The sequence below is a fragment of the Oscarella lobularis genome, chromosome 4, assembly GCF_947507565.1.
Source record: "Oscarella lobularis chromosome 4, ooOscLobu1.1, whole genome shotgun sequence".
Lineage (NCBI taxonomy): Eukaryota > Metazoa > Porifera > Homoscleromorpha > Homosclerophorida > Oscarellidae > Oscarella > Oscarella lobularis.
The window spans coordinates 2,988,892-3,005,317 of record NC_089178.1 but is presented as its reverse complement, the minus strand read 5'-3'; the positions used below and the strand labels follow the sequence as shown (position 1 = coordinate 3,005,317).

Here is a 16,426-nt window from a genome sequence, read left to right as displayed (position 1 = left end):
CTTCGTACTGTACAGTACGTGCTCCAAAGCTCCGAGACACATGGGGAAATTAGGAACCGCGCGTTAGACGTCGTGACGTCACGATAAAAGAATTTTACCTTCGAAATGCATCGTATACGTTTTCAGCAAATTTTTGCAAAGTCGGCAGTTCCATGATTCGATTGAAAAACTCGCTGCTGTCCTTGAGCAAAGTGGGTACGACGTCAACGACAACCATGGGCAACAATTTGGCCAATGGCACAGCATCCTTGTCGATTTTCCGTTCGACACTCTGCACAGCGACGGAAAAACCCGCCTCAATGCACTTTCCGAGCACGTGACAAAAATCAGGATTCTCTAAGAAATCTCGAGTGGCTTCGACGAGACCTTGCAGTTGATCCTTTTCAGCATGGGACAGCGACTGGGAATTAACGTTGAAGATGCCGCCGTTTGTCGGCAAACTAGCGCCAACGAGTCGAGCCATCGACGTCTGATCGTCTCCTTCTATATCCCGACGAATTTCCTCGACGAACTGCGAGAATCTCGTCGCATCGAAACGCTCTTTGAGACCGATTTCGTCCATTCGTCGTTCGACGACGTCGTCGACGAATTTGACCAAGCCAATCATTCCCGTGTCGAAAAGACACTCGACGAGATTAAGATAACGAGTCTGAACCGTTTGAGTAATAGGTAAAAAATTCGCTCCCTTCTTCTTTTTCGTCTTCTCCTCTTCGTCTTCCTTCTCGGCGCTCTCCAAGTACAATCGGCCGCCAATGATGTTCAACTGGACGCGAAGGAAGACGTGAAGAAAACAGGCGCTGTAGACGGCGACGAGAAGTTGGGTGAGCGTCTTCGTTTTGACTTCGTTCCAAACTTCCGATTTGTTCGACGACGAGCTCGATTTGAGCGCGGCGATCAGTCGTTCGACGTTTACGTGCTCGAATAGGGACGTTCGGAGCATGGGGAGAAGCGATCGCGCCGTCATGTCGCACGTACGCTGGTTGCTTTCGAAGTGGTGCTCGAGTCGCGCGACGTCTAAGCGTCGCGCTTCTTCTTCCGCTGCTCTCGACGCCCATTTCCACTGAACGAACTTGTATAGGGCATAGGCGCCGCCGACTGTGCAAGCTGAAATGACGAACTTGCGAGCGTGGCGTCGTAGGAAACCGCGAGGCGGGTCGGCCATTTCGCGAAGAAGAAATCTACCGCGCGCTACGGCTCGCTTTAGCTACACTGGCTACACTGCTATCGAGAAGCTATCGAGACGGGTTCAGCGAGGGAATGTACCTTGTGAGGAGAAGAAACCATGTCCCGAGAAACGGACGGACACACGTTCTCGCAACCCCCTTTCTTCCCAAGAATTCTCTCAGAGAAAACGCATTTTTAGACTCAGTCGCCACAGTGAAATGAACTTCCCCTATTTTCGATAATCAGCACACCTGCACCAGGATACCAGACCACGGCTGGGCAGACAGCCAAGAGACGAAACGATCACGCCGACTTGGCGTGTCCCCAGTCACGTAAATAATTGCAAGGAATGCCATGATACGTCACTGTCACCATGACCAATCCGAAAATGGGCGGAGATTCATACCCTATAAGTCCGGTGTTCGAGTTATAGGCAGCTTTCATTTGACCACGGAACCACAAGGAAGTATGACGAAGTTTCTCGCTTCTCTGCTCGTCTGCTTGCTACTCTCAAGTCCGTTAGAAGGACATCCTAATAGACAGAAACGCAACGTTCAAGTCGCCGTCAATGCTCTCAACGCATTTCCTAGCGATGCAAAAGTGACCTTTATACTTCCTGACGGGAACCGAATCCAGAATCTCGAGTACGGTCAGTTCACCACAGCCCAGGTTCACCTTGGTGCCCAGTCAAAGGCGGAAGCAGTTCTACTGCCAAGCAACGGTTTGTAGTATTACAAAATACGCTGTGTATATAGTCCAAGTCTTCTGTCTCAATCCTCCCAGACACTGCCACCGCTAAAGTGAACAGCGCAGTCAGTTCTAAATCAGATGGCTTTCTCGTCGCCGAGCCCGACGTGCTAGGCGCTTCCACTCTTCATCTGACCATTTACGTTTGGGAGCACGACGAAACCAGACTAGCGACAAGTTTCTTCCTCGCCATCCATCATGCATTTGATCAAAATAACGTCGGTACGTCAGATCCTGTCCGCACGCATCCATCGCGTGGTTCACTGTTGATTTTTCAGACGTGATCGCTTTTTCTGCTTCGAGATTGGCTCGACGCCAAACAGACCCTCTCCTGCGCGTTGCCAAAGGGATGAGCCTGTGGCAGTCTCATTCGCAAAACATGAATGAAGGAACGTACGAAATCAAGGTGCCGCGGAAGCTAATTAAACCCCTACTTAATTATTTAATTAATCGTCTCCTAGGTCGTTCCTACGGGCAGCGTTCTCGACGTCGATCAATTTAAGAACGCCAAATCGCTCGTCGAACCGATTTATTTTAGCGCGTCCAACGGGGATCGCTACTACGCCGCTATCATTGGCCTGACCAATGATCCGGATGATTACGCGCCGAAAGTGGTCAGCGTGCCGCCGCTGAAGCAAATTAACCGACCAGACATGCCGGTTACTAACGTTTACGTCGTCAATGCGATTCCAAGTGTCAATAGTGCCACGGTGCTTAGAGAATTAATTCGTATACCGACGGGTTTATTCGTTTGGGCAGGTTATGTTTGAAGAATTCGACTACCCGGAACTCTATTTTGGACAAACTCAAATGGGATCATTCTATATAGCACGCGGATCCGCCGTTTCCGTTACGCTAGGAGAAGGTACGCGCTAAAAAAAGCGACCCTTTACCGAACCGCGAAAAACTATATGTCGAATTTGCACAGACAGCTACGATTTTCAAGTGAAAGAAAGCGTTGCATATAAAGCAAGCGAGTGCGTTGCTATCCTAAGGCCCAAAGCTCATGATCGAAGTGCCGTCGATCAACCTCATCTCTATTGCGACCAGTCGAATAGTTCAATCGGCAATGACACCGCTCGGCTACGAATCTACAATTTTTTCTACGATCACGCGTCTAGAATCGGTTTGCAAATACTAAGCTTGCATTTGAGAAAGTCTATTTAAAACAAACGTTGTTGTAGACGTTGTGGCTATTCCTTTGGACAAGCACAGCCAAAATAGCCTTGGTGCGCCTACGTACATTACCCAAAGTTTACAATTTGATGGCATGAGAGAAACTACCGTCATCGCAAATCGGTCCTATGTTCTAAAGGCAAGCAAGCTATATGAGCGCACACACCGTGGTGCCATTGTTTACATATTTTCAGGTTTTCGACAGCATGAGCGACCCTCAAACCTCGACGACACTCGTGCCTGATCTGTACGTCAACCCAATCGGCGGCAGGACCCACTACATCGTGATTCATGGCATTGAAGGCAACTCAGCCTTTCCGCCTCAAGTAACTACGTACCCCGAGGTTCAACCTACTGACATTGTCCTCGCTGTCACTGCTATCCTACCGTCGTCAGATGAAATTAACGTAGCAGATCAAAGCTTTGCTACTGATGCTACTGATGCTACTGATGCTACCGTGACAGACCGACCGACTAACCCCCATCAAGTCAACGCTACAATCTCAGTCGACGAAGCAAAGTCAAATTCAGGATTCGCTCCCCTGTCTATTCGAGTTCTACCGTGCGCTCTTGCTTTCATCACAATCATGCGAACGATATTTGCATAAGCTACCTGTATCTAACGTATATTTCAAAATACAGACCTATATTCTGATTTATTGACCTCGGGGTGTACACGTCTACAGTACGGTGAGCTATTTAACCTCGACTTCAAAAGACACGCGGGGCACTAATATTGACGATAGACTAGACATATGAACTAGGATAGGGACCCAAGGATAGGCGTATTAGATGCGAGGCTACACCAGGAGACAAAGATAATGGCTTACTGCATCAGCTCTTGAACACTTTCTCCCCAGTTCGTTCTCATTAAAAAAAATAGTTTCTTTCTTCCTTCCCCCTGCTAGGCATTCAAAACTCGTTTATAGTAGGGCAAAGATAGTCGAACAGATTCTTGAAAATCATAAAGTGGCCAATACCTGAGATCCTCTTCGGCTTTCTGCCTGCTAAACGTGTAAGTTGTCATGGCACCATACATGGGTCCACTCCGAAACATAGGCGGCGTCTTCACAATCCAAGCCAAGCGTTCAAACAGCCAAACCAATCCAAACAAAAACGACCCGGGCAACTTGAAGGGAGCATAACGATAACCGAGTCCATCAGCAAACGGTTTCAAAAAATCAAAATACGGGCAAGTCGGCGTGTCGTCCGTAACGAAAAAAGCCTCGCCGCCAATCGCTTCGGGTCGAGCGAGCGCCGCTCGAAAGGCGCACACGTGCGCCCACGCCGCATTTCGAACGTAACACGACGAAAATTGATTCTCCGCCTGAACGGGAACGACGATCTTTCGAAAGGCGACGCCGAGAGCGTTCGTCACGTTGAACGGATCGCCTTCGCCGAACAGAACGACCGGTCGCAACGCGCACGTGACCAAATTGTCGCCGTTCGCCCGAAGAACGATTTTCTCCGCGCGCTGTTTCGTCACGCCGTACGATCCGTAAATTAAATGGGACTCCGGCGGATATATATCCGTTTCGACGGCGTCGACGAGCGGCGTTCGCGTTATGACGACGTCTTCCGTGCTGGTGTACACGAGGCACGTGACTCCCGTCGCGAGGCACGCGTCGACGATCGTGCGCGTTCCGTCGACGTTGACGGCGCGGACGAAATCGCTGTCTTTGTCGCCGAAATCGACGATCGACGCCGCGTGAATCACGACGTCGACGTCGCGACAGGCGCGCGTCACCGCGTCGCTATCGCGCACGTCGCCGACGACGCGTTCGACGACGATTCGGCTTAGAGGATTCGATTCGAGTTCGAGTTCGGCGTCTGAGACGTCGAACATGCGAATCGATGACACTTCGGTCGAGTCGCACTTTGCTAGAATCATTCTGACGATGTTTGAGCCGAGAAAACCGGCGCCGCCGACGACGAGAACGGTTTTTCCTCCTTGGTTGTTGGCCATTTTAGCGCGCGCGAGAGAGCCGACTAAGTGTCTCGTCTTTTGACGCGACGACGCGATGAATAGCGAATCGGCTCAAGTTTCCGAATCAGACAACGATAATCCGACTCAAAACGACAATAGCTCACCGAAACGTCGCCGACCGAATCATAGACGAACGATACGAAAAATCAGATCGGAATCGGAGCTAGCAGACGCGACGCGACACGCTCTAAACGAAGAACAAGAACGTCGGCGAAGGCAACAAGACTCGGACTCCGTCAGTTCGAGACCAGCTCCAAAATCAATAAATAAGGTTATTGTTTTGGATGACGACGACGACGACGACAGTGACTCCGACGTTTCGTTTTTGCGCGAGATACCGGGTCGTCCGATGACGCTTGTTAGTATGTCGTCCGCTGGTGCAACGTATGCCGTCACTTCCGGCGCCGCCGCCGCCGCCGCCGCTGCCGCTTCCGACGTCGTCGAAGTTCTCGATTCGTCAGACGACGACGACGAAGCGCGTCGGATTGCCGACGAGGCGGAAAAGGAGATAGGTCTTCGCGACGGGCAAGGTCGAGTGTTGGTGAATCCGAGACACGCTCAATCGGAACCTGACATCTTCGTTCATCCTCGTCTTTCCGCCGTTCTTAAGCCGCATCAGGCACGCGCTCGAAATTTCCCTTGTCTCGTACTTCCTCCGAGACGTCTCTTTCGTTTTTTTTTTTTTTAGATTTTAGGCATTCGATTTCTCTACGGGAATCTCGTGGAGAGCGTCGAGGAGTTTGGAAGGAGAGACGGCTTCGGTTGCATCCTGGCCCACTGCATGGGATTGGGAAAAACGTTGCAAGTGATCGCGTTCACGGACGTCTTCTTGACTCGCACGAAAGCGCGCACGGTTCTCTGCGTCGTCCCGATTAATACCCTACAGAATTGGGTGGAAGAGTATAATCGGTGGTTGCCTCAGACGTCGCGCTCCTTTTCCGTTTTCGTCTTGAATGAGAGTCAGCGCGATTTGGCCGCTCGAGCCGAGGTGATTCGTCAATGGCACGTTCGTGGCGGAGTATTGCTTATCGGCTATGAGATGTATCGCATGTTGGCGCTTCAAGTGCCGACGTTGAGCGGCGTGAAACGAATCGAGGGCAAGAAACCGCCGAAGCCAAAACAGGGTCCCAGTGGCGGCATCACAATCGACTTGGATCTGGAAGAGGGGCATATGAAACAATTGCAAGGTTAGTTTAGTTTGACTTGAGAGAGAGAGAGAGAGAGAAATGGATTTTTTTTCTCTTTGAAAGACGCGCAGTCGATGCTGTGCAATCCGGGGCCGGATCTCGTCGTCTGCGACGAGGGCCATCGCATCAAGAACAATCTCGCTGGAATATCGCAGGCTCTGAAAAAGATACGAACCAAGTAGGGCCACCAGAACGTAAACATGATCCTCATCTACTGACTGACTGACTGACCCCCTTAGACGACGTCTCGTCTTGACCGGATATCCACTGCAGAACAATTTGGCCGAATATTGGTGCATGATTGATTTCGTACGACCAAACTATGTGGGCACGCATCAGGACTTCAGTAACATGTTCGAGTATCCCATCTACAATGGTCAATGCGTCGATAGCACGTCGGCCGATAAGGCTGTCATGCGCCAGCGGGCTCACGTTCTTCACAAGCTCGTCGAAGGCTTCGTTCAAAGGTAAACGCGAACCGCAGAATATCTATAGAAAAAAGCGGGTGGTCGTTTGCCTAGGCGAGGGCATAAAATTCTTAAGAGTGCTCTTTCTCCCAAGAAAGAGTACGTTCTGTTTCTGAAATCGTCGCCCATTCAGCAGCGACTCTACGAAGCGTTGAAAAACGACGCGCAAGACGGTCGCCAGTTGAACCCTATCAAAGTCTTTTCTGTCTGCTTGAAGGTACTAGTAGTACACAGTACGTCTAGGAACGCCACTTGGTCGCTTTTACACTAAACATAGATCTGGAATGATCCGGACTTGGTGCACAAGTGTCTACTACAATCGGCCCAGAACAAGAAATCTTCCGTGGGTTCTCTTTCGATAATTATAGCACGCGCGAGAATAACGTTTGCTCTGATTCTAACAGGGTATTGACTTGGACGTCGACGATTTGCCCACCGGCAAGCAAAAGTCCGTGTCTTTTGCTTGGGTCAGCGCGCAGACTTTTGCGCTCCGCGATACCACTACGTTACGTGTGTATATATAGGCAAAGGAAATCATGAAGGACTACGAACCGGGGAGGGAGGACGCCGGTGCAAAGATGCCCATTCTACTGCAAATTATCGACGAATCGGTCGCTCGCGGCGATCGCCTGCTCGTCTTCAGGTAGAGGTGGATATTGTTAATTTTAAGTGACCTCTCTTCGAATCGAATCCAGTCAAAGTCTCGCTACACTGGATTTGATAGAAGACCATCTGTCGCGTCGCGTCGTTCCGTCGTCGGGATCGACGTGGACGAAAAACGAGCACTATTATCGTACGTTTGCCTACTCGGCGCGCGCGAAAAAAAAGAAGCTGCGGTTCACGTCCACTTTTTAACCTATTTAGGTCTGGACGGAAGCACGGTTTCTCTCGATCGCGAGCAGCTCGTCACGTCGTTCAACAGCCCCGCTAACAAGAAAGTCTACGTTTTTCTACTCTCGACCAAGTACAATGAGGCCTAGCTACCATGAAAATATTTATTGACGTGCGCCTGCTAGAGCGGGATGCCTTGGCATCAGTTTAGTGGGAGCCAATCGCGTCGTTCTCATGGACGTCTCGTGGAATCCGTGCCACGACGCGCAGGCCGTGTGCAGGTGTAACGCGCGACGACGATTCAATTTAAGTGAAACTGGAACCATTCTATGCAAACAGGATCTATCGTTATGGACAGAATAAGCCGTGCTACGTCTACAGGCTCGTCGCCGACGGCGGCATGGAACGTCGCATTTACGAGAGGCAAATTACGAAACGGGGTGTCGCGGGTGCGGATAGTCGACGGACGGACTGACGGGCGGTGTTTCCTCGCTAATTTTTTATATCCAGATCGAGTTATCGACGAGCTTCAACCGGAGGGGAACGCAACTCGGAATGCGACCGTCAATCTCCTTCTAAATCAGGTGAGATTAATCGGATGAGCGTCGTGCTAGTGAACTTAGTGGCACGGCATCTCCTAACAACGTTTGACAGCGGGAGATTGGCGGTCGATTCGCGGTCTGTTAGGCTGTTTCCACCGCGGCACGTCTGACCGATAATGCGGACCTTCTTCCCCAAGTCTTCTTTTGACTTAACCAATTAATGTTCTCGACCTCTAGGTGGAAACCCGAGAACCGTTTGATTGGCAAAAATACGCGACGACATGCACGGATTCTATTTTAAAGGCTGTCTGCCAGCGGCTAGGAACGTGGCTAACTCAGGCACGCGTTTATCATGTACACATATAATGAGTCCCCTACGTCGATCTACTCGTTCTTAGGAACCGGTGGAAACCGATTCTTTAGTGCTGGAAGAAGGCGACGAGAAACTGACGCGTCACGAAAAACGACAGGCCATACAAGGTAGACAGGTGTTGTCGGGAGAAAACAGATCAATTAGTCAAGTTTTCTCCCCCATTATGCTGAAACGCTCATCAATATAATTTAGATTACGCTCGCGAAAAACGGGCCGGTCAACGTCCGGCCAGCAGCGTCCCAACGCCGCCGCCGCCGCCGCCGCCGGCTCCTAGACCGCAACCGCCTAACTTTCCCATGTAAGACTTAGCTACTAGCTGGATAGCTAGGGGTGGATGCGCTTCCCCTATATTCGTTTTTCTAAATAGCTGCCCGTCGAGCCAGCAAATCTACCGGCCGGCGATCGTCAACACGGGCGCGTTTCGTGCGCTGAGGCCAACGCTGGCGCCGTTCCCGCTTGATCGTAACGCCGTTGCGAGAACTTCGATTCTACTCATGCAGACGGCAAGGTCGGGGCAACGGACGGCGGGGGAGCGACCATCGGGAACTGTGCCGGCTCACAGTGCAACGTTACCGAGAAACTCGTAAAACTCGTAGAGTAGTTAGATATAGTTAAAATTAGTTAAGAATGAGGAACTCATAGCTAGAAGGGACTGTGTATGATTCGGGTATATTGATCTCGTACCTCGCTTTTTTTGCAAAGAAATCCCTTTTGCCGATTGAGTGGCAATTGCTTCAGTTTTGGACAATAAATATTGATGTCAGCCTATTAGACTCGACCACATGCTTCCCATTATTGAAAATTGCCGCGATGCAGCCAGTTCGAGTGGAAGGTATTTGAATCATAAGATGAAGACACATCTATCTGGAGAGAGAGAGATTTTTTGGATGACCGTTGATACATATACTACAATCGCTGGAACGTGTTAGGATGAATATGTACAGTACGTCTAAATACGCATATGCATGCAGTCAGAAGACAATTGCTCTTTGCTCTTTACATCAAAGTGATAGTCAGTCATACATACATATGGGTAGGTATAAAGAGGTCAGCTGTCTTCCTACCTCGGCTAAACGTCGTCCCTGGCCCCGTAGCAAGCCGATCACGTTTGTCTAAAGTCCCAACCAATTATCTCCTCCCGAGTCGCTCCAACGAACCGCACGTCCATCGCCACGCTGTCATTCGTTTGTGCGAGCACAACGGTCGAAAACAGGCATTGTGCGCAGCCAATTGTGCCCGCCACGTCTCGGCGTGCACTTCACGTAGCGTGGAAAGCTCTTCGTCAACGCGAGATTCCTTTTACTGCACGCCGAGCGCCGTTCGAAGGCAATCAGTAGACAGGGGGAAGTTTTAGATCCCGTATAAGAGCGAGCGTTTACTGTAGGTTCACTTCCGGTATACTTCTTCTATGTGTTCAATAAATATATCATCCTTGTTCTCGCTACCTCTACCTAAGCTACTTCAGTTTGTGCTAAGGTGTCACTAATGCATGCAGAGGCATATCTACAATTCAATTCCGGACTACGATCAATCGGTTTGTCAAAATATCTCTGTCTTGGTAAGTAGACTAGTAGCAGCTCCATTATTGACAACTTGCGGAGTGATACAAAAAAGATCAATTATACCCGGCACAGTAATATACAAAGTGCCACTAACAGGAGCGCCATGGGTTCCAAACGGTGAGCTGAGCTATACTTACTTAGGTTGGGATCGGGATCAACAGTATAGTTCAGGATCTCAGTAGGTGAAGAAACCTCAGCAGCAGACATTACATTTTTAATAGTAGATACGGTAGATGGCGGCATCGACACGGGAACTTGTATCAATTCAGGCGGATGGGATATCAATGCAGGTGGATACTTTCTGTTATGCGCAACTCCACTAAGGACCAAATAGTAGCGATGATCGCCTTTCGGTTTGATAACCATGGGTGGCAGAAGAGAGCGAGCCGTGTCGAAATCCAACGAATTGGTAATGGTGCCACTTTTGACCACCTGAAGTAAAATCGGAGATTAATTTTCATCACGTGGACGTGCATAATGGGATTCGTTGTACCTTGACTTCGTAGTGGTTCTTAGGAGGGGTTACATATCGAGCGCGAATTCCGTGGCCTCGCTTGAGGTGAGGGGCAATATTGAGGAGACTGCGCGTGTTGGGATCGTCAACGGTGTCTCGATCAAACAGCACAACATCTGCAAAAAGAAAAAAAAACACTAAATAAATCTTAATTTTTTCGTGTTCTCGTGATCGCTTACCGACGGCTTCGCTAAAGTTCACCAAAGCGTTATAGGTGAAGAAGAAAACGTTGTTGGGATGAAGATCCAAGTAGTGCTCTTCCCAGCAGAGAAAATATTTATCCAATTGCTCTCTTGTCGACGTCAACGTGTCGGCGATGAGAAGACACTCGCTGTTCAGATAGGGCACCGTATGGTCAACGTGACTCGTAATTGACATACGATGATTCCCTAAAAAAAAAAACGAAGAAAAAATTTGTGAAAAACTCATATTTCATGTGCTCTTGTACCGTTTTCATTTTCCGACGGAATTGACTCGATCCTATACGGATCGTTTCGTTTCAAGTGAAGCGATCCGCTCGTCGAATGACCGTAGGAAAGCGCGCGAAAGTGACTCGTCGATTTGAACGTCACTTCGACGTCGCTATCGCGCGGAAACGCGTTCATGACGATGACTCGCGTGTACGGCGTGCGAGGCGGCGGCGCGACGGGAAGCGGCGGCACGGTCACGTAGTCGGGTCGAAATTTTCCCACTTCGCCGTAAACGCCGATTATAGCGCCGTAATAGCGCGTGCCCTCTTTGGGATTGATGTAGATGGGCGGCGCAAGTGACGGCATGTTCTTGAAATCGTCGATATTGAGCACGGCGTCGTGGGGAACGATCTGAATGAAAATTCCGACGTTTGATTGACGCGCGTACATGTGAGTTCTATTTTTACTTTGAGTTCGTAAGTGCTGATTGGGAGTTCGACGTAGTAGGCGTCGAATGAGTCGATGTCCATGCCAATTCGCTGGAGGCTGTACTGATCTGTGCCCACTTTGCTCGAATCGAATACCAGCACGTCTAGATGGAAGACGAGAATTAGTTTTCCTTTTTACGTATTCATGAGCAGACTGGTAGACTCCGCAAAGCCGTAGGAAGACACGAGGATCATTTGGGTTCTTGTGCGATATGGATCTCGCGCGCGCGCGCGCGATCCCTCGCTTCCGCGGGCACATTTTTTCCCTAATCTAACTTCTGTATAACAGCCTGTCTCTCTAGTTTCCCAGAGGCCACACAATAGGCCTACGTTTTTTTATGGGACGAGTGTTCGGAGAAAAAACGAATTACGTTGTACAAAAGACCGCCGATTTGATTAGAGCGGAAATTACTGGGTAGCGCGTGCCGGTCGGCCGACCGAGTTGCGTGCACTTACCAAGGCCCGAATGACTGAAAGCGTTGTAGGTGAGCAACCAGAAGTGACCAGGTGTGATTCGATCGTCGCGATCCCATATGGAAAACGTGTTGTGAAGCGACCCGCGCTCGTCTGCGGCGACGTCCGTGATGACGAAAACGTCGGAATTGCGTGGTATGTGCGTCACGCTTCCCGAGACGTTCGCCGCGTACGACTCTAGAACCAACAAGGAAAAAAAACGAATTACTACGTCACGCCTCCTTCGAGTGAGCCAGCCAATCAGAACGCGCCTACGTGAGCGGGATCCGGGCGCGAGGGAAATGCTTCGTTTGACCCCGCGTTACCTGGCCACCGGTTTGTGCAAAACGGTTGCCATTTCATAAGCATCAAAAGAATCGCTTTGTCTAATCGGATTACGAGCGGTCACAATTCCTGCTATTAGGCCGTATCTCCGGCAGCCAATCCAGTTACGGCACCACTACTCTGCACGCGCGTCGCCCGACTTTGCGGAGGTGCCAACAACTGCAATACTGTTACTCTCTTCGGAAGAGAAAAATAGTCGGGCGCCGCCACCGCCTAACTCTCTCGTACTGTATATAGTCAGGCGGGAGAAACAGTAAAAGTGCGCGAGGTTTGTCAATGCGATTTTTGCGACAAAGAGCTCGCCGCGAACGCGGGGGTGGACGGAATTAGGGGACGCGCGGAGAGCTATAGGAGGGGAGATCGCTAGCCCATGCATGCCGCTTACCGTTTCCCACCGAAACTCGATAGGAGTCGGTCAGCTTGAGCGACGATTCGACTTCGACCGTACGCACGTCTCCGTAACTCATGTCATCGAACGACGCCAGCGGTAGACGAAGCGACACGTCGCTTTCGCTGATGTACGCGTTCGTGACGTGAATGTGCGTCGATTTCGACTGATCGACGAACGCCTGACTATTCGCCGCTCCCGTTCGTTTCGATCGCGTCGGTTTGATCGAGCCGACGTCGTGGACGAGGTTCTTGACATTTCGCGAGCTGGCGACGGGAACGGCGACGGCGATCGTCGTCGCAAATAGGAGACAGAGAACGACGCCCGATACTATCGTGTGCATCGTGCCAGGAGAGCGCTTGAATTAGATATGCTCAGCGTCGCGCGCCAAGTGCAATTCGCGGCTTTTAGGTGAGAACCGACGTCGCGCACGAGAGAGACGCGCGGCGGAGGCGGAAGTTGTCGTAAAGTAGAAGACGAAGAAGATACTGTTCTCAGCTTGAGAAAGAAGAGAGAACAGCAGGCAAACGTCGAATTATAATCGTTAGACTGCTAGCTGCGAGCGAAGCAACTCGATCGGTCGAGAGACAGGATCCGACTGACCGAAGGGCGGAAGGGACCGCAAAGGAAAGCATTCCCCAGATCGGGAAACTATATAAGCTCGCTGATATCGTGTATAGGAAAGGTAAAATTACATAAGCGTACGTTCGATTGTCTTATGAGTGACCGGCGCTAATTGTGTGCACTTTGCCGTCATTGGACAAGCGCTCTAATGTGATTTCAGTTGTGAAGCCACTGGGTACATACCAACGGACCTATAGAACGGTGCGTCAAGATTGGATTTAGCGTCGGTCGATACATCTCACTAGTCGTGATTCGCTTCAAGAGGCCGTCGACGTGGAAGCCGGAAGTGTCGCGGGCCGCCGTCGGCGCTCCTAGGGAACGAAAGAAGCGGTTTCTACGCCCTCGCATAAAAACAACGAGCCGGCTCGGCAATTACGGACACTCTAGCTCATTGGAATGCGCCTGACCAAGTGGAATATATCAAGCTCAACCTGTTGGAGAGGCGGGAAAGACGAAAGAAAGAGATAGTTACATAGCATCCTTATGCATCCGCTGCTTAGTATCTTCCTACAAAAGAACGGGTTAACATACCAAATGACTACAAAGGGTCCTACTGAATAAACTGACGGGGGAAACGTCATGCAATCTGTCAAAGAAATATAAACTTAGGTTCTCTTCGAAATAGTCTGATATCACATCGTGCACGTACGGACTGCGTGTAGAATAGGAGCGCGCGCAAAACACGAGACATTTTTCAGGCAACCGACGCGAAAAATGTTCTCAAAACGACAATCCAAACGACGGCGGATGCAACGTGACGACGAGAAGCGGACGTTGGAGTGCTCTGCAGCGAATTATCGGTCGACACTGGCGGCTCCGCCGACTCCTCATCATCTTCGCCGATGATGACATTGTCAGGAAAGTTTGTCCGTCCAAACGACGGAAAGGCAAAGAATCGAGCTGGAAATTCGTCGCTGTCGCATTCGCCCGAGAGAACGCTGAAATAGAAAATTCCAGGCGCGGCGATGAGCGTCGGCTCTGCGATGAGAGCGTTATTGGTGCGACGATACTCTATCGAATCCTCGACGGTGCCCTCGGCGACGACCTTAGTAAAGAACTCGTCTCCTGGGGAACAGATGTGCATGGGCGCGGCGATCGACTTACTTTTAGGTCATACGTTCCGGCATCAATTGGTCCGTACATCGCGTTACCAGAGTCGAGCGCGGAGGCGACAGCGTAGAAACGCGTGCAATTGTCCTTGCACAGTTGCCTGGACATTGCTCCAAGGAGAAGAAAATCTAGAGAGGTACGCGCGGGTGCGTGAGTGCGAGCGGGCCCGGCTTGCGCGCTTCTTTTACCTAAGACCGAGCAGTTCTTTGCCGTGTTGTAGGTGAATACCCAAGCCTGCTCGCTTTTGTTCCAATGAAACATATCAACTTCCCAGCAGTGGACAAACACCTCGAGATTTCCAAACTTGCCGCTGTCTGGCACAATGACACACATGCCGTTAGAGTACGGCACGTCAACACCAACGACGGACTCTAATTCCGCTGACAAGAGACAAAAAATGTGAGGAGATTATATATATATATATAGAGAGAGAGAGAGAGGCCTACTTTCATCGTCAATAGCTATCTCAAAAGGATCGCCTTTCTTGAGGTAAAGACGTCCTCTTGTAGCGGAGCCATATGCGACCGGTTGAAAGTCGTACGTTGCAAACGATACAGAAAGTTCGCCCATTTCTGGATAGGCGTTCAAAACATAGACGTCGGTGACGGGCCGAGGTAGGGGTCTCTTCGGTTTCTGGAGCGCAGGTATGACTTTGTAATGGATGGGATATTTGTCCAGACGCTCGAGATCTCCCGTCAATATACCAAAATAGACTTGACCGCTTTCACAGTGGCCATACAGCGGATCTGTGACCGGTTTCATGTTTTTATAATCCCCAATGTACGTCACGTCGTGTTTGTGGAAAACCTTGAGAGAAAGAGATAAAAAGCACGCTCAAATGGAGTAAAAATATGGAAGTGACTTTGATTTCAAAATCGCTTGAATTGAGGAGTGAATATCGAGCATCTGATGCTCGCACGTCGTCAGCAATTAGGTAAAGGCTGTCCTCTTTTTGTTCATACGCTTCAGGATTGAATGCAACGACATCTGTCAATCAATCAAAGAAAAAAAAAGCGAGGTGACATGCGCACGAACGTACACAGGAATGCGACCCACCCAAAGATTGGTTCGGTTGGCGCGTGCCAAGACCGTTGAACGTGTACAAATAAAAGGAGTTGGGCTCTGCTTTCATCGGCAGTTCGAAAAACTGCTCTTTGAAAGCACCTTCGACCGGTTTCAGCGATCGCGTCACGAAGAGAACGATCTTAGCCGAGCGAGGGAGCCGACGAAAGTATTCGGAAACGTGACGCCGGTAGGATACTGTAAATAAAGAAACGGAAGAGGATCTAAGCAAATTATTGCAGCGTTTGGGCCATTCATGAATAAATAACGCCTCATAATCGTTCGCCGAGAATCGTCCGACGCTCTCCCGAACGTACGATCAACACGTGCGGGAGTCGGCCGGGAAAAGCGGCGAAACGTGCGAGGCCCCCAGGCAGCGCGAAATGAAAATATACAAACGGGCGGAATCCTCGCCCCGACAAAGGGAATGTATGCGCGATCTTTTTTCGGGTTCTCCCACGCTCGCACGTACCCTGCCCAACTGTGACGACGAACGAGTCGTTTCGAAAAATCATTCGACGACGATCGAAGTCTCCGTAGACAAGACGACGAAACGGCTTCTCGTCGCCGAAAGTTACTTGAACTGTCAAGTCGCCGCCGGCGTCGTCGTCCCAAGGAATGACAGCGTTTATAATCGTCGTTTCCGTCGCTTCGGCTGTCGCGTCTTCACTGCCAGTGCTCGGAGTGCCGCCGCTACTGCTCGACTCGCGACGGTGACGCGCGAGCGTTAGAGGAACGAAATTCGAGCGGGATACGGTGGCGAATGATCGGCGGCGAGGTTCAACTTCCGCGTAGATCACATGTAGGAGTGACGTGGCGACGAAGACGAGGTTGAAGACTGCGCCGAGACGACGAGCAGCGGACGCCATGCCGTTCGTTCGCTAAATGCGCATCGGATCGACGATTGATGAGCTTCCTTCGCCGCGGCCCGGAGCGGAGCCGAGAATGACGTCACGATCGAGTTAACGCTCCAAGTGCCCTACTGTTTACAAATCG

General features: G+C 50.5%; 6 protein-coding genes across 8 annotated transcripts; 2 read left to right on the top strand and 4 right to left on the bottom strand.

Moving 5' to 3' along the window:
- Positions 1-73: 73 nt before the first annotated feature.
- On the bottom strand, positions 74-1,669 carry LOC136186611 (peroxisomal biogenesis factor 3-like). The gene is made up of 2 exons (XM_065974020.1): positions 1,264-1,669; positions 74-1,213 (listed from the first exon to the last, which is right to left on the bottom strand). The coding sequence occupies exon 2, from the start codon at positions 1,160-1,162 to the stop codon at positions 95-97; it is 1,068 nt and encodes a 355-aa protein (XP_065830092.1). The 5' UTR covers positions 1,163-1,213; positions 1,264-1,669; the 3' UTR covers positions 74-94.
- LOC136186598 (uncharacterized) lies at positions 1,310-3,742 on the top strand. The gene is made up of 8 exons (XM_065973998.1): positions 1,310-1,885; positions 1,948-2,133; positions 2,190-2,317; positions 2,373-2,621; positions 2,671-2,776; positions 2,840-3,037; positions 3,096-3,226; positions 3,282-3,742. Exons 1-8 carry the CDS (start codon positions 1,519-1,521, stop codon positions 3,693-3,695), a joined length of 1,779 nt encoding a protein of 592 aa, XP_065830070.1. The 5' UTR covers positions 1,310-1,518; the 3' UTR covers positions 3,696-3,742.
- A 164-nt stretch (positions 3,743-3,906) lies between these two features.
- On the bottom strand, positions 3,907-5,283 carry LOC136186612 (3 beta-hydroxysteroid dehydrogenase/Delta 5-->4-isomerase type 1-like). The gene has a single exon (XM_065974021.1). It carries the CDS (start codon positions 5,051-5,053, stop codon positions 3,992-3,994), a length of 1,062 nt encoding a protein of 353 aa, XP_065830093.1. The 5' UTR covers positions 5,054-5,283; the 3' UTR covers positions 3,907-3,991.
- On the top strand, positions 5,058-9,242 carry LOC136186592 (helicase ARIP4-like). 2 transcript variants are annotated; one of them, XM_065973990.1, is made up of 17 exons: positions 5,060-5,693; positions 5,763-6,261; positions 6,325-6,439; positions 6,501-6,728; positions 6,783-6,945; positions 7,006-7,071; positions 7,133-7,195; positions 7,253-7,371; positions 7,424-7,521; positions 7,593-7,692; positions 7,745-7,840; positions 7,899-8,008; positions 8,070-8,143; positions 8,339-8,440; positions 8,500-8,581; positions 8,667-8,772; positions 8,842-9,242. In XM_065973990.1, the coding sequence occupies exons 1-17, from the start codon at positions 5,109-5,111 to the stop codon at positions 9,059-9,061; spliced, it is 2,826 nt and encodes a 941-aa protein (XP_065830062.1). In that variant the 5' UTR covers positions 5,060-5,108; the 3' UTR covers positions 9,062-9,242. The 2 variants fall into 2 exon arrangements, with proteins under 2 accessions (XP_065830063.1, XP_065830062.1); XM_065973991.1 differs by lacking the exons at positions 8,500-8,581; positions 8,667-8,772; positions 8,842-9,242 and having other exon boundaries at positions 5,058-5,693; positions 8,214-8,416.
- A 630-nt stretch (positions 9,243-9,872) lies between these two features.
- LOC136186602 (uncharacterized) lies at positions 9,873-13,218 on the bottom strand. Its single transcript, XM_065974007.1, has 7 exons — positions 12,632-13,218; positions 11,905-12,099; positions 11,428-11,552; positions 10,999-11,371; positions 10,730-10,939; positions 10,530-10,666; positions 9,873-10,468 (listed from the first exon to the last, which is right to left on the bottom strand). Exons 1-7 carry the CDS (start codon positions 12,975-12,977, stop codon positions 10,094-10,096), a joined length of 1,761 nt encoding a protein of 586 aa, XP_065830079.1. The 5' UTR covers positions 12,978-13,218; the 3' UTR covers positions 9,873-10,093.
- Positions 13,219-13,721: 503 nt separating this feature from the next.
- LOC136186600 (uncharacterized) lies at positions 13,722-16,386 on the bottom strand. 2 transcript variants are annotated; one of them, XM_065974006.1, is made up of 8 exons: positions 15,903-16,386; positions 15,425-15,628; positions 15,231-15,355; positions 14,815-15,175; positions 14,557-14,748; positions 14,363-14,496; positions 13,908-14,303; positions 13,722-13,844 (listed from the first exon to the last, which is right to left on the bottom strand). In XM_065974006.1, the coding sequence occupies exons 1-7, from the start codon at positions 16,297-16,299 to the stop codon at positions 13,953-13,955; spliced, it is 1,764 nt and encodes a 587-aa protein (XP_065830078.1). In that variant the 5' UTR covers positions 16,300-16,386; the 3' UTR covers positions 13,722-13,844; positions 13,908-13,952. The 2 variants fall into 2 exon arrangements, with proteins under 2 accessions (XP_065830078.1, XP_065830077.1); XM_065974005.1 differs by having other exon boundaries at positions 13,722-14,303.
- Positions 16,387-16,426: the final 40 nt, after the last annotated feature.

Bases quoted from the DNA above. Each gene is read 5' to 3' on its own strand.
- LOC136186611 (XM_065974020.1), bottom strand. From the start codon at position 1,162: ATGGCCGACCCGCCTCGCGGTTTCCTACGACGCCACGCTCGCAAGTTC.
- LOC136186598 (XM_065973998.1), top strand. From the start codon at position 1,519: ATGATACGTCACTGTCACCATGACCAATCCGAAAATGGGCGGAGATTC. The intron at 1,886-1,947 runs GTTTGTAGTATT...CAATCCTCCCAG, and splicing joins AGTTCTACTGCCAAGCAACG to ACACTGCCACCGCTAAAGTG. The intron at 2,777-2,839 runs GTACGCGCTAAA...GAATTTGCACAG, and splicing joins TTCCGTTACGCTAGGAGAAG to ACAGCTACGATTTTCAAGTG.
- LOC136186612 (XM_065974021.1), bottom strand. From the start codon at position 5,053: ATGGCCAACAACCAAGGAGGAAAAACCGTTCTCGTCGTCGGCGGCGCC.
- LOC136186592 (XM_065973990.1), top strand. From the start codon at position 5,109: ATGAATAGCGAATCGGCTCAAGTTTCCGAATCAGACAACGATAATCCG. The intron at 7,522-7,592 runs GTACGTTTGCCT...TAACCTATTTAG, and splicing joins GAAAAACGAGCACTATTATC to GTCTGGACGGAAGCACGGTT. The intron at 8,144-8,338 runs GTGAGATTAATC...CTCGACCTCTAG, and splicing joins TCAATCTCCTTCTAAATCAG to GTGGAAACCCGAGAACCGTT.
- LOC136186602 (XM_065974007.1), bottom strand. From the start codon at position 12,977: ATGCACACGATAGTATCGGGCGTCGTTCTCTGTCTCCTATTTGCGACG. The intron at 10,667-10,729 runs GTAAGCGATCAC...TTCTTTTTGCAG, and splicing joins GAACTTTAGCGAAGCCGTCG to ATGTTGTGCTGTTTGATCGA. The intron at 10,469-10,529 runs GTACAACGAATC...ATTTTACTTCAG, and splicing joins AGAACCACTACGAAGTCAAG to GTGGTCAAAAGTGGCACCAT.
- LOC136186600 (XM_065974005.1), bottom strand. From the start codon at position 16,299: ATGGCGTCCGCTGCTCGTCGTCTCGGCGCAGTCTTCAACCTCGTCTTC. The intron at 15,356-15,424 runs GTGGGTCGCATT...ATTGATTGACAG, and splicing joins CCAACCGAACCAATCTTTGG to ATGTCGTTGCATTCAATCCT. The intron at 14,749-14,814 runs GTAGGCCTCTCT...GTCTCTTGTCAG, and splicing joins GATAGCTATTGACGATGAAA to CGGAATTAGAGTCCGTCGTT.